The following is a 15,308-nucleotide window of genomic DNA, read 5'->3' as shown; positions in this document are numbered from 1 at the left end:
TAAAGTGGAAAGCTAAATCACAACTCCACCCAATTTAGGCTTAATCAATTTTTGCCTTTATTATACAGTTTCAGACAGAATTATTGTCACTCATAATATCTGAACATGCATTTGTGCCAGATAACAGCAGACAAGATGGAATTGACAGGGGCCCAAGTTGCCACATTCCAAGGCACTGGGAAGTCCTTCCACCTTTCAGATGTTCATTGTCTCCTCTAATCTCCAGGTCTGGTCCTTCACTCCCATCCTTCAGTTTCCCAAAGTAATGCACATTGGAGAACATAATCCTAACTATACATATACAATGATGGGGTCTAAATTAGCTGTTACCACTCAAGAAAGAGATCTTGGAGTCATTGTGGATAGTTCTCCGAAAACATCCACTCAATGTGCAGCAGCAGTGAAAAAAGCAAACAGAATGCTGGGAATCATTAAGAAAGGGATAGATAATAAGACAGAAAATATATTACCTCTATATAAATCCATGGTATGTCCACATCTTGGATACTGTGTGCAGAGGTGGTCTCCCCATATCAAAAAAGATGTATTGGAATTGGAAAAGGTTCAGGAAAGGGCAACAAAAATGATTAGGGGTATGGAATGGCTGCCATATGAGGAGAGATTAATAGGACTGGGACTTTTCAGCAGATTTAAAACAAACAAAAGGAAGTATTTTTTCACACAATGCACAGTCAGCCTGTGGAACTCCTTGGCAGAGGATGTTGTGAAGGCCAAGACTAGGTTCAAAAAAGAGCTAGATAAGTTCATGGAGGATAGGTCCATCAATGGCTATTAGCTAGGATGGACAGGGATGGTGTCCCTAGCCTCTGTTTGCCAGAAGCTGGGAATGGGTGACAGGGGGATGGATCACTTGATAATTACCGGTTCTGTTCATTCCCTCTGGAGCAGCTGGCATTGGTCACTGTCAGAAGTCAGGATACTGGGCTAGATGTACCTTTGTTTTGACCCAGTATGACCATTCTTATGTTCCCTCTGGTGTTTCTCCAATTCTTCTATACATTTCTATATTATAGATCACATAATTGTTCTCCAATTGCCTTTTAGCACATCAACCCTTTTGGTTTTATGTAACCACAATCTTCAATTTATCCAACTTCTGCCCACCCCCTTTTTTTTTGTTTTTGTTTTTTTTGCTGTTTATGTACATTTTATGGCATGTCGTTCTGTGTCACCCCTGGGTTTTCCCAGTAAAAGGCTTGATGTTACAGGTTTGTACCTTAAAACTTCCAGCATGACATATCTTTGTTTTGTCAGCAACAGCATAATTTTAAGCAGATCAGCAATACAATGTAAAAGAAGAATTGGCAACACCAACTTATGCCAGCAAGGCTTTGGCTTAAGTGTTCTCATCTAGACTTGTTCATTATCCAGAATTACAAGTTATTAAATTATAACTCACAAAGCTCGCAATCTTACCGTTTAGCAATCCTTCGTGGTTATATTATCATATTCAGTATGCGTGTATTATCCTGCCCCTTAACCTATGGAGGGAGGAATGTTATGGAAAACACAATGATTCTTTAATGTCAGCATATCATATCTTCTTTAGACATGGTGTAAACGGTGCGGGACTCACCCCGCAGCACCTCCTGCTGGTCGTCTCAGGGAATTAGCTCTTTCCAACACAGCACACAGTCTGCAGGCTGGTGTCCTGCTGCCGTTGGCCTCCATGTTCCTCTTGTCTTTGGGGTGCTGGCCCCTGGCAATATCTCCACAGTCTCTCCCCCCCCCCCCCCCCGGGGAACCCCCAACCCTCTATCCCCACCTTGCCTCAGTCATGGGCTACTGCCAGTCACCATCTAGCCCCCACTCATTGGGGCAGACTGCAGTGTAAAAGCCATTCATCATAGGCAAGGGGGTTTGGACCTGCTGCCTTCATCTGCCTCCCAGTATCTCTCTGGGCCTTGACCAGGCCCTGCAGCCTGGGGAGTTGCCAGCCTGGCGCTCCCCGGCTCCTCTGGCCTTTCCCCAGCCCTGCTTCACTTCCAGTACCCTTTCTGCAGGCAGCCAGGCCCTGCTCTCTCCCAGCCTGGAGAGAGACTTCCCTTAGGCCACTGGCTCACAGCCTTTTTATACAGGCCAGCGGGGCCTGCTGCGGCTGCTTCACCAATCAGCCATCCCCAGACACAGCCCTCTTCAGGGCTGCTTTTAACCCCTTCTATTTTAGGAGCAGGGTAGCCACCCCACTACACATGGGTTTTCAAAGCCCTTTTTCATTCAAAGTCCAGTTTTGTTTGTGAATCATTACAAAGAAAACTTTATTAGAAATTTTCCTCTAAATGCATTTTGAAGGGTATCTCAGTTATAGGGCCTTGATATTTTGTTGCTTGTAACGGTATCACAACAGGCTTGAGAAAGTGCTTGGATGCTCAGTCATGGACAAGAACATTCTGAATCAGCTACAACTAGATTTTCTCTTTGCCCCAGATGGTTACCATGGACTGCACTCTGGCCAGCTGGTATCACATTCATTAGAAAGCTTCCTCTGAGACATGCTTGCTGCTAAAGGAGTTAATCACTTCTGTCATCTGTAGAAGAAATTAAAACAGGCAAAGTAGCATGCAAATGAGCTCCATAGAGAGTCTAGCACTATCTATACCAGTGGTTCTCAACCTGCAGCCCGCACGCCACTTGCAGCCCAGTCAGCACAAGCTGCGGCCCATGTGACATCCTCAGGGCCATACAAGTAGTATTGGATGCAGCCCACAATGGTAAATAGGTTGAGAACCACTGATCTATACAGATAAGTGGCTTCTGGCACACTAATGCCCTCTGAAGCAGAGTGCAGAAAGTGGACCGGATAGTTCACCTTAGGAGTACCTAGTGCACTGTGGGATGATGGTGGGAGAACTAGATGCACTAATACAACGAGGAGTCCAGGGGCACCTTAAAGACTAACAGATTTATTTGGGCATAAGCTTTCGTGGGTAAAAAACCCACTTCTTCAGAGGCACTAATGAGGCTATTAACCTAAATTACCCCAAAAAGTTTACAAAAGCTTCTAATAAATGTTTGTATAAGGTCTAGCACAGGGGTTGGCAACCTTTCAGAAGTGGTGTGCCGAGTCTTCATGTATTCACTCTAATTTAAGGTTTTGTGTGCCACTAATACATTTTAACGTTTTTAGAAGGTCTCTTTCTATAAGTCTATAATATATAACTAAACTATTGTTATATGTAAAGTAAATAAGGTTTTTAAAATGTTTAAGAAGCTTCATTTAAAATTAAATTAAAATGCAGAGCCCTCTGTACTGGTGGCCAGGACCCGGGCAGTGTGAGTGCCACTGAAAATCAGCTCGCGTGCTGCCTTTGGCACGCGTGCCGTAGGTTGCCTACCCCTGGTCTAGCATATTGAGACCCAATCCTGATTGGGGCCCATAGCAACTACTGTAATATAAATAATATTATATTACACCAGCATTTCTTGTTTGTACTGGGTCTTCCCCAGCAGAGATTGGCACAATGGACAAACACAGACATTAACCTTTAAGTCAAGTGCGATGGACTAATAGGAAGAATATAGCCCTCAGGGTGGGGAGTACCTCATTTAATATGTATATTACGCACACATAAAATCATAGATCATAGAACTGAAAGGGAGCTCGAGAGGTCATCTAGTCCAGTCCCCTGCACTTGTGGCAGGACTAATTATCTAGACCATTCCTGACAGGTGTTTGTCTAACCTGCTCTTAAAACAATCATGGAGATTCCACAACCTCCCTAGGCAATCTATTCCAGTGCTTAACCACCCTGACAGTTAGTAAGTTTTTCCTAATGTCCAACCTAAACCTCCCTTGCTGCAATTTAAGCTCATTGCTTCTTGTTCTATCCTCAGAGGCTAAGAAACAATTTTTCTTCCTCCCCTTGTAACAACCTTTTACATTCTTGAAAACTGTTATCATGTCCCCTCTCAGTCTTCTCTTTTCCAGACTAAACAAACCCAGTTTTTTCAATCTTCTGTCATAGGTCATGTTTTCTAGACCCTTAATCATTTTTGTTGCTCTTCTCTGGACTCTCTCCAATTTGTCTACATTCTTTCTGAAATGTGACACCCAGAACTGGACACAATACTTCAGTTGAGGCCTAATAGAGCAGAGTAGAGCAGAAGAATTACTTCTCGTGTCTTGCTTACAACACTCCTGCTAATACATCCCAGAATTATGTTCGCCTTTTTTTGTAACAGCGTTACACTGTTGACTCATATTTAGCTTGTGGTCCACTACGACCCCCAGATCCCTTTTTGCAGTACTCCTTCCTAGGCAGTCATTTCCCATTTTGTATGTGTGTAACTGATTTTTACTTCCTAAGTGGAGTACTTTGCATTTGTCCTTATTGAATTTCATTCTATTTACTTCAGACCATTTCTCCAGTTTGTCCAGATCATTTTGAATTTTAATCCTATCCTCCAAAGCACTTGGAACCCCTACCAGCTTGGTATCGTCCGCAAACTTTATAAGTGTACTCTCTATGCCATTATCTAAATCTTTGATGAAGATATTGAACAGATCTGGACCCAGAACTGATCCCTGCAGGACCCCAGTCATAATGCCCTTCCAGCGTGACTCTGAACCACTGTAACTACTCTCTGGGAACCATTTTCCAACCAGTTTTGCACCCACCTTATTGTAGCTCCATCTAGATTGCATTTCCCTAGTTTATTTATGAGAAGGTCATGCGGGACAGTATCAAAAACTTTACTAAAATCAAGATATACCACGTCTACCGCTTTTCCCCTATCCACAAGGCTTGTTACCCTGTCAAAGAAGCTGTCAGGTTGGTTTGACGTGATTTGTTTTTGACAAATCCATGCTCACTGCTACTTATCACCTTATTATCTTCTAGATGTTTGCAAATTGATTGCTTAATTATTTGCTCCATTATCTTTCTGGGTACTGAAGTTAAGCTGCGGGTACAGAAATTAAGCTGACTGGTCTGTAATTCCCTGGGTTGTCCTTATTTCCCTTTTTATAGATGGGCACTATATTTGCCCTTTTCCAGTCTTCTGGAATCTCTCCCGTCTTCCATGACTTTTCAAAGATAATCGCTAATGGCTCAGATATCTCCTCAGCCAGCTCCTTGAGTATTCTAGGATGCAGTTCATCAGTCCCTGATGACTTGAAGACATCTGATTTGTCCAAGTAATTTTTAACTTGTTCTTTCCCTATTTTAGCCTCATCTGATCCAACCTCATTTTCACTGGTATTCACTATGTTAGACGTCCAATCACCACCAACCTTCTTGGTGAAAAGTGAAACAAAGAAGTGATTAAGCACCTCTGCCATTTCCACATTTTCTGCTTTGTTTTTTCCTCCCTCATTGAGTAATGGGCTTACCCTGTCCTTGGTCTTCCTCTTGCTTCTAATGCATTTGTAGAATGTTTTCTTGTTACTCTTTAGGTCTCTAACTAGTTTGATCTCATTTTGTGCCTTGGCCTTTCTAATTTTGTCCCTACATACTTGTGTTATTTGTTTATATTCATCCTTTGTAATTTGACCTAGTTTTCACTTTTTGTAGGACTCTTTTTTTGATTTTTAGATCATTGAAGATCTCCTGGTTAAGCCAAGATGGTCTCTTGCCATACTTCCTATCTTTCCTACACAGTGGGATAGTTTTCTCTTGTGCCCTTAATAATGTCTCTTTGAAAAACTGCCAACTCTCTTGAACTGTTTTCTCCCTTAGACTTGCTTCCCCTGGGATCTTACCTACCAACTCCCTGAGTTTGCTAAGGTCTGCCTTCTTGAAATCCATTGTCTTTATTTTGCTGTTCTCTCTCCTACCATTCCTTAGAATCAGGAACTCTATCATTTCATGATCACTTTCACCCAAGCTGCCTTCCACTTTCAAATTCTCAACCAGTTCCTCCTTATTTGTCAAAATCAAATCTAGAACAGCCTCTCCCCGGTAGCTGTCTCCACCTTCTGAAATAAAAAATGGTCTCCAATACATTCCAAGAACTTATTGGATAATCTGTGCCCTGCTGTGTTATCTTCCCAACAGATGTCTTGGTAGTTGAAGTCCCCCATCATCACCAGGTCCTGTGCTTTGGATGATTTTGTTAGCTGTTTAAAAGAAGCCTCATCCATCTCTTCTTCCTGGTTAGGTGGTCTGTAGTAGACCCCTACCATGACATCACCCTTGTTTTTTACCCCTTTTATCCTTACCCAGAGACTTTCAACAAGTCTGTCTCCTAGTTCCATCTCAATCTGAGTCCAAGTGTATGCATTTTTAATGTATAAGGCAACACACACCCACTGGCGCTATGATATGAAGATGCACATCAATTCTCCCAGCAGCTAGACATGCATGACATACCGTGTATGTATAAAATACGAAATACACAATGTAAGATCTAGCTTTTAAAAACATTTTCTTTTTATTCTATTGGCCAGGAGGGGAAAATAGCTGCCGATAGGAAGATTAGCTTTGATTTGCCTGCGAGAAAAACATCTCTAGAAAAACACTAACATAATAAAAAGTGACCTTTAATACATAGACTGTTTGGGTATTTTTAATGAGAGGCTGAACAATAGCCAGTTATAAGCCACATAACCTTTTAGCTTACAAGGAGGGGGAAAACATTTGAATAGAGTGAACTAGTCTAACTCTGTTATTCATTTTCTATTCTGTACCTCATTACTACTAGCTCTAGTCAATGTAGTGGTGCTGTAAACAAGGCTGAAATGAGCCCCAAATACATTTAAAATTGTATTTTTAAATTGGAATCTCTCTTAGAATGCAGCACAGCTACCAGACATTGTGTTGGTTTATAAACAGAACAGAATTTACAAGAAGCTGCTGCTGCAGGTCAGGATGCTGACAGCTCAGGTGAAACCAGATAGATTTTCTTTTTCTTATATAGTACAGATGTAATTATCTCTGAGGAGAAGTGGGAGGCATGGAGTAAAACCCAGTAGGAGTGCAATCTTGGACAAAGTGAGCACATCGGAGTAGCAGTAATATTAAGCATCCAATGGGTGGAGATTCTTGCTAGCAGCCTGCCTGAGACGGGAGATATAAAAGTGCTGAAAGAGAAGTCTACACTGACTGAGTGTCAGATCTGCGTAGCCACAGCACTGGTCAGGATCACCTGCTGTTGATTTGGCTGATAATTTCTGCATTTTGTTCACAGATTGTGCTACGGAAAGCAAACGACAGCTCGTCAAGCCTCCCATTGACTGGACACACAGTATTGTTTCATAGATGAGCTATTTCTGAATCTGAGGAAAGAAGCAGCGTTTCAGAAATGGTTACTCATTATATATGGCTCTCTCTCCCATACTTAGCTAATGCCTTTGAGAGATCAGCAAAGCTTCCCATCAACAGAAGTTTTGAAGGATCTTTTGAAATACCCAACATCTCCAGTTTTTTTTCCTGGAATAACTACACACTTGCTGACTGGCAGAGCTTTGTGGGCAGGAGAAGATATGGGGCAGAGTCTCAAAATCTTACAGTGAAAGCCCTGCTCATTGTGGCATACTCCTTCATCATAGTGTTCTCGCTCTTTGGGAATGTCCTGGTCTGTCACGTCATCATCAAAAACAAAAGGATGCACTCCGCGACCAGCCTGTTTATTGTGAATCTAGCTGTAGCAGACATAATGATAACGCTGCTCAATACTCCCTTTACTTTGGTAAGAACCTGACAGAAGTCTGTTCCCTCTCGCTCTGCTTCTTTTCTGTATATTATGAGCATCTGTAATGGAAAATGTATCATTTGCCTTTTCTTCACTTAACAGAAATAGCTTAGTGTGTGGAGTTTGCCTCTGATTGTTGTTACTTGCACTCACTGGAATGACAAATGACACAGTAGTAAATGCGAGGCTGCAATTTGAACTTCCAGTCATGTTAAAGCATTAGAGTTAATTTAATGACTTTTTTTCTTTATCCTGTTATATGGAGTTATATTCTCAGTTTATCCTCTGCTAATGCAAGATAGTTCTATGAAACACTTGCTAGTAATCTTTCCAGACTAGTTTTAAATGTCTGTAGGGGTGGAGTCATTGCTTTTTGGAAGATTTAACAGGTCTTTTCCTTTTCTAATTTCTATGATCCAGTTAGAAATGTAATAATAATTAAAATTGCACCTATGGTTTATGCCCAAGGACATTGTTGGCACTAAACTAGTAAGCATAATAGGGTTGTAGTTTCACAATTTTAGTATTTAGTTATTTTCCCTCCCCTGAGGAGCTTCCAATGTAATACCATGAATCTCCCTTATTTAAAAAAAATGGTTAATGATCAGCATCATGTTACATGATCTGGTGAAAAGAGATACTTGCATTGTATCCAGATCAGGAATGCAGGAGTATCCATGTATCCAGCAGGGATGGTTGGGTGAGGGGAACTGACTTGTTGGCAGTTCTTTGGGTAAGGAGGAAAATATTCTGAAGGAAGTCAAACAAATGCATTAGAAGTTGCTCCACCGTACTAGCTGGTGCATATTGCCTGGACAGTAAAGTGGCATGCATCCGAAGAAGTGGGTTGTAGCCCACGAAAGCTTATGCTCTAATAAATTTGTTAGTCTCTAAGGTGCCACAAGTACTCCTGTTCTTTTTGCGGATACAGACTAACACAGCTGCTACTCTGAAAACTAACATAACTGTATTTCTGGATCACCTCCCCAAAAGTCTTGACTCTATTTAATGTCCTATTGCAGGCTTCAGTAATCAGCCAATAAATCAAGGAGACAGAGATTAGATAAAAGAAAGGAGTGATGTGTTAGCCTGTTTGTGACCTGTAGATTTTTAATAATCCTTTTGGGATGGAAGCCAAATAATGACCACAAGAGCAGCTAATAGTGTGCTGACAATGGCACAATGAGTCGAATGTCAGGCATGTGAAAAGTACCCAAATGATGCATGTAGAAAGCTAAATATATTCCCTGCTGGACTGTTCCTAGGCTCGGTTTGTGAACAGCACATGGATATTCGGGAAGGGGATGTGTCACATCAGTAGATTTGCACAATACTGCTCCCTCCATGTCTCTGCTTTGACTCTCACAGCAATCGCAGTGGACAGACACCAGGTGAGAGTTCTCTTAAGCTAAATGGCCATGAATTGAAAATGCTGGAGCATTCCTTTATTTTAAAATAAGAAATTAAAATCCATTTTCTGAACACCTCAGACCCTAAGGAGTTTAGCACAGGGCTCTCTGTGTAAGAATTGCCAAGGTGGTGGTGTATATTTTTTCTGATCAGCTCTCTGGTATCACTTAAGGAGGAGGAATAAGTACAATTTAGGGGCTAGAGCAAGGGTTCTCAAAGCGGGGGTCGGGACCCTTCAGGGGGTCGCAAGGTTATTCCAGGAGGGATCGCGAGCTGTCAGCCTCCACTCCAAACCCCACATTGCCTCCAGTATTTATAATGGTGTTAAATATATAAAAAGTGTTTTTAATTTATAAGGGGGGGAGTCGCACTCAGAGGCTTGCTGTGTGAAAGGGGTCACCAGTACAAAACCACTGGGCTAGGGGGTGCGCTGGCAGTCTGGAGTCCTGGGTTCTGTTCCCGGGTCAGCCATTGGCTTTTGCACAAACCTCTCTGCATCTCTAATACGTTGGTAGTAATATCTGCCTCAGAAAGGGAGTGTGAAGCTGAATGAACTGCTTGTACTCCTTCAGCCAAGGATCTCAAAGCACTTTACAAAATATTATGTATTATTCTAAATGCAGGTACATGCTGCATCTTCAGACCTTAACTTAATATGCTAAATTCACACAAGAAGCAGAGCTGTCAAATAAACGATTTACAGGGGACACTAATTTAAATAGTATATTTAGCTCTGGGCAGGACCCGGAATTTCTATCCCAGGGAAAATTTTGCATTTCCAAAAAAATGTGTGTTCGGAACTGGCACACAAGGCAGGATATGCAAAATGTGCTGGGAGAGGAGCGTTCTCCATCCATTCCATTGCAGAATCACCCACATGGAATTTTTCAATAATGTCCAATCCAGATGCCACAGCAGCCTGCCTAGCACGCTAAAAGCCCCTGGAGCCTGGGCGAGCAGGGAGCCTGGTCGCAAGCTCCATACCAGAGGGGCTGCTGAGGAGCCAAGGAGTTGGCCAGCTTGGAAGCCCTGGGATCCTGGGGCAGGGTGCTGGGGAGCCACCAGCCTGGGAGTGGGGAACCTGGGATCTTGGGCGCTTTCATTTCAACTTTCCCAACAGGAAATTTCAGAAAATGCATTTTTTGTCAGAAAACCATTTGGCTGTAATGATACTGGAAACCCACCTTTCTTTGTGTCACTGATGCTGTCGAATACAAACATTGAAAGCATTTTAAAAGCCTCCATCCCTGTCTTTTTTTATATTGTTGAATTAGGCCCAACCTACAAACTGATGTGCAAGGGCAGAACTTTGTGCCTGCCCAGGAGCCCACTGAAGTCAACCCATCTCCATGTGGGTGCAGAAGTTCACCTTCGCAGCTGCAGTAGCAGGATCAGGGCCTTACTTTATCCATTTCTCTCAGCTTGGACTGTGAAAGATAATTACTTCAGCTTTCATTCAGAGTCAAGTTCACTTTCTGGTTCTGTAACCTGAAGTCAATAGAAGTTGAATGCAGACATCTCCCATGCAGCGTTTGCTCATTAAATTGCCGTGATTACTGCTGTATTTAAGAGTGGGAGATAATGTGAGGAAAATTGCATAATTATTAAAATGTCATCAGGCCACATGTTTGTTTATTCCAAACAGGTTATAATGCATCCTCTGAAACCTCGCATATCCACTGCAAAAGGCATTGTCTACATCTCTGTCATCTGGATTATGGCAACGTGTTTCTCTCTCCCACATGCTATTTATCAAAAACTATTCACTTTTGAATACAGGTAAGGCTGATCCCTGCTTTTGTTCTGCAGAAAAATATGGGGCCAGATCCCCAGCAGGGACACGCAAGTGTAGCCTCACTGAAGACAAGGAAGCCATGTCAATTTACACCAGCTGAGGATCTGGTCCATAGTGCACATCGATACCTTTCACAATGGCTACTCTTCTGGTATTATTCATCAACAACACAGCGTGTCAGATGCATCAGGCCAGATACGTAGTTGGCATAAATTGGCAGTTTACACCAGCTAGAGATCTAGCCCATTGATTGAGGCCAGGACTGGAAACGAGGCCCTAATTGGTTCTTATCTAACCCCAGCTCTAACACTGACTCCCTGGGCAAGTGACTCAACCTCTCTGTCTTAGTTCCTCTTCTGTAGAATAAAGATAATAATACCTACCTGTCACCCTCTGTTGTGAGGGTTAAGTAATGTTTGTGAAGTGTTTTGCTGATGGAACGGGTCATAAAGGTGATAAATTTTTTTATTACCGTTTACATACAGAAGTTCATTGAAAGGCAGAGAGAGTTTCGCTTCACTCCTAAGAACTTAATTTTGTGCAGCTGGTAATTAGAGGTTGCAATTAATTAGTTTCGTAAGAAGATCATAATCTCATGCATGCGGTGAGAAATTATTCTGATCACATTTCTTGTAAGCTACGCTATGCACCACTTCCCCAATTGGTGTAAATTAGCATAGCTCTGCTGAAGTCAATGGAATGATGTGAATTTGCATCAGTTGAGGATCTGGCTCTTTGGTTGTATGACAGGAGTCTTGTCTTTCTCTCCCTTACTGTGATACCCAGGCATGTTTGTTCATTCATTGTGATCAGTCCTTTTATCTGCAGTGAAGACGTCACCCGATGCCTGTGTCTCCCAGATTTCCCTGAACCAGCTGACCTCTTCTGGAAGTATCTAGACTTAACAACGTTCATTTTGCTCTACGTTCTGCCCCTTTTAATCATCTCTGCTGCCTACCTGAGAGTGGCCAAGAAACTCTGGCTGCGCAATGCCATTGGGGATGTGACCACGGAGCAGTACTTCGCCCTTCGGAGGAAGAACAAAAAGACCATTAAGATGCTGATGGTAGTGGTTATCCTCTTTGCTGTTTGCTGGTTTCCTTTGAACTGCTACGTCGTCCTCCTTTCCAGCCAAACTATTCGTACCAACAATGCCCTGTACTTTGCTTTTCACTGGTTTGCAATGAGCAGCACCTGTTATAACCCCTTCATTTACTGCTGGCTCAATGAACATTTCAGACTGGAACTGAAGTCTTTGCTCAACATGTGCAAAAAACCACCTAGCCCGAAAGAGCACAGGCTTCCATCCACAGTTCCATCCTACAGAGTAGCCTGGCCAGAAAACAGCAACTTCAAGAGGTCTCAGGTCTCCCATGTCCTTCCATCAACCTCCAATCTCCAGTCAGGGAAGACAGACATCACTTCAGTTGAACCTATAGTAGCTGTGAGTTGAATGATGCAATAAAATGGGAGCACGTGGAGTATGCGCCAGGATTGCAGGTGGATTTGGTGAAAGCTGACGGGTGTGATGAAGAGAGACAGGAATCCTTGACTACTTCACTAGAGTGCACACACCAATGTGCGTGCTGTTTGTGCAGAGAACCCAATGCATTCCTATCAGCAAGAGTTATCTCTTTAATGCAGACTGGTAGTATATCTATACAGCCTCCAAAGAGAAGACAGACAGCAAAGCCCTTGAGAAGGGGGAAAAAACCCTTTTAATTGTCAGACTGATTTTGAACTGGCGGCTAGCAAAGAACTCTGTGTGTATTGTTATCCGTCGGTAATGCTGTCCAGTCCGGTCCTTTTTCCTAGGAGGTTTGTGTGTGTGTTGCCTGTTGTTGAGCTAGAACCAAAACACTGAAACCATTATCTAAGTACATTGAGTCTCAGTGTTAAAAATGTCTTGTAGTGAACATGGGATTGGTGAAGAGACAATTTCACCATTATGGCGCTAAATCCAGCCCAATTTAGCAGTAACAGAAAGCTGTTACCATGGGTCACAGGTGGCTGGCTCTTTAAGGCAAGCCAAGCTCAACCTTGCCTATGACCTAGCAGCCATCCTCCGCTGATGGTGATATAGTAACTTAATGCTAATTCCTGACCCCAGCCGTGAAAGGGTTAGGAGAAGACTGTACAGCCAGGGAGGGAGAGGTTGCAGAGAAGGCAAGACTCTCCTGCAGGTAGGCAGAACTCACAGGGAGCAGCACCGGCTCATCGGGGAAAGCCCTAAGCTACAGCTACAAGGAGCAGGGAGATCCCTAGGGGAAGCTGCCAAAGTCCCTGCGGAAGACTTACTAATCTTCAGCAGAGAAGGGAGAAGCCAGAAGCCTGAGCGCCAAACGGAGGCCGGGTTAAGCAGAGGCTGTAGGATAGCACACCAAGGGGGATTTAGAGATAGGAAGTGGCACAGGGAAACAGCAGCATATCTGAAGCAGCAAAGCCAACCACTTATTACGGTCCCCTGGGTGGGCCTCAGTTTACCTACCAGCCTTGAGGACGGGGCACGCAAGCCCCACTGCAGAGGCAGATTAAGCTCTTGTGAGGGCACCTCAGAGGGAAGGCCTGTGAGGATGCTTCAGTGCAGCCTTAGAGGGATAGAAGGATTATTATTTGGGTGTTTAGCTTGGACCTTTCATTACCCCTGAAGGGGACTGAACTTAGGTGACTTGGCCGGAGGGCCAAGCCATGGAAGACCTGGTGAGGAGAGGACCAATACAGAGGGCCAAGCAGAGGTGCTGGGGATGAGGCTCCCTTGCAGTGTTGCACTCTGACACAAGGGAGCGCTACATGTGGTTAGTACACGACCTTACACCTGGTAATGTCTCTTCATTGGCCTGTGTGATATATGGTTTGGTCTCAGTCCATTTCCAAGTGAATAAGTGTCTGCATCACAAGCGCCATCACCCAAATTATCATCAGAGATGCCAGAGGTTGGATGGACATGGAAAAATGGAACTGGCCTATTACCCTGATAGATGCTTTCTGTAAGGCAGGGTTGAGGCACACTGATGGAAGAAACTGTACTTTTTAAAATACATAAACAAACAAACAAAGGATGACTTTGGACTTCTGGCTGACAGTTCAGCAAATTTTGCCGGGAATTTTTTTAAGGAAATCTAGTTAAATGAAAGAATATTTAGGAAGTTCTTATGGTCAGAGAATTAAAATCAGGAAATCATTTCTTAGTGCATTGAAAGTACTGTACAAGCTCATTTAGAACAGTAATGTTTACAAGCCAATTTGTATTTGGTTTAGAATCTTATTTACCAGAGTATCTCTGCATCACATCACATAAAACTAAAAAATCCTGCAACTTACCTCTAGAATTTAGCATTGCTCTCTTGCTCTGTAATGCAATTGTATAGCTGTTCTCAGTTCAGAGACCGAGGGACTATATATGTTCTCTTCTAAAATGCTGTATACATTACCTCTTTGGAATCGTGTACACACAAACTATCTGCTTTAAAATAGCAGGACAGATGTATGATACCAAGCAAGGAAACTCCAGAGCCTCCAGAAGCCGTATCGCGGACGGTGATGTTTACCTATGTGTTCATGGTGTGGAAATCAGCTGGTCATTATCAGTGTATTACTATCCAAAGGTGCCCCGTTCTACATGAAACACTCAGCAGCTAACAGTAAAAGGAGAGAGAAGACTGTTTTTTAAATGAAAATAACATGAATGGAAAGAGAAACCAGTTGTAACTGATGTCCTGTACCAGTTTCTAGCGCCTTTGACTTGTGCAAGTTTTTCATGGCTGTATACTTACAGAAAATAAAATGTATGCAACATTTGTCAGCTAGCCTATCACTGTATACGCACCACTGTGTTAAACAGAGGGAGTGTCACACACCCTGGTCTCTTAGGGCTTTCCTTCTCAAGGCATTATCCAGCTCTCTCTCAGAATCAGGCTTTACTCTGTTACTCTCTTGTTAAGGTCCTAAGAGTCAGCATGTCACTGATCTGTAGAGTCAGCTGCTTCTACACCCCTCCCCCAAATATCTGAGCAATCCTCTCTACCTCTAACCCCTCCCCCCCCATGCAAGTCGCAGGAAAGTAATTCTCAGGGCCTGGGTGCCATTACCTCCCCACTCAAACAATAGATCTTGGGGGGGAAATGAACCTTTTGACATTTGAGTTTATAGCAAGAATGTGACTGAAAAAAATCAGTTGTGGGGTTTTTTTTACCCACAAACATAGCCCATGGGTCAGATCCTCAGCTGGTGTAACTCAGCATTGTTCCATTGATTTCCAGTGGCTGAGTATCTGCCCCCCATTCATTAAAATTTATGATAAAGAGCATATAGTACGTAGGCTGACAGAGGCCAGAGGATGCCTGCCCAAGCACATCCTTGCAAGACTGAGACCTTAAAGAGGAAGACATGCATTTGATAGCATATTGCCAATAAGAAATCTTTCAGCACTTTGTTAACATGGTATTTTTTG

At 43.0% G+C, this 15,308-nt stretch overlaps 1 protein-coding gene across 2 annotated transcripts; it reads left to right on the top strand.

Annotated features, from left to right (window-relative positions):
- Positions 1 to 7,248: 7,248 nt before the first annotated feature.
- On the top strand, positions 7,249 to 12,654 carry GPR83 (G protein-coupled receptor 83). Of its 2 annotated transcripts, XM_024208683.2 has the most exons (4): positions 7,249 to 7,650; positions 8,919 to 9,044; positions 10,709 to 10,842; positions 11,687 to 12,654. In XM_024208683.2, the coding sequence occupies exons 1-4, from the start codon at positions 7,264 to 7,266 to the stop codon at positions 12,309 to 12,311; spliced, it is 1,272 nt and encodes a 423-aa protein (XP_024064451.2). In that variant the 5' UTR covers positions 7,249 to 7,263; the 3' UTR covers positions 12,312 to 12,654. The 2 variants fall into 2 exon arrangements, with proteins under 2 accessions (XP_024064451.2, XP_026507445.1); XM_026651660.1 differs by lacking the exon at positions 8,919 to 9,044.
- Positions 12,655 to 15,308: the final 2,654 nt, after the last annotated feature.

Source organism: Terrapene carolina, unplaced genomic scaffold, assembly GCF_002925995.2.
Source record: "Terrapene carolina triunguis isolate 2854851 unplaced genomic scaffold, T_m_triunguis-2.0 Scaffold97, whole genome shotgun sequence".
Taxonomy (NCBI): Eukaryota; Metazoa; Chordata; order Testudines; family Emydidae; genus Terrapene; species Terrapene triunguis.
Note: the sequence above shows the minus strand (reverse complement) of the source record. Positions and strands in the feature narration are given on the sequence as shown.

What these genes read in the sequence shown, in the direction of transcription:
- GPR83 (XM_024208683.2), top strand. Translation starts at nt 7,264, where the DNA reads ATGGTTACTCATTATATATGGCTCTCTCTCCCATACTTAGCTAATGCC. An exon ending in TCGCAGTGGACAGACACCAG is followed by an intron (nt 9,045 to 10,708) that starts GTGAGAGTTCTC and finishes TATTCCAAACAG; the next exon opens with GTTATAATGCATCCTCTGAA. An exon ending in CTATTCACTTTTGAATACAG is followed by an intron (nt 10,843 to 11,686) that starts GTAAGGCTGATC and finishes TTTTATCTGCAG; the next exon opens with TGAAGACGTCACCCGATGCC.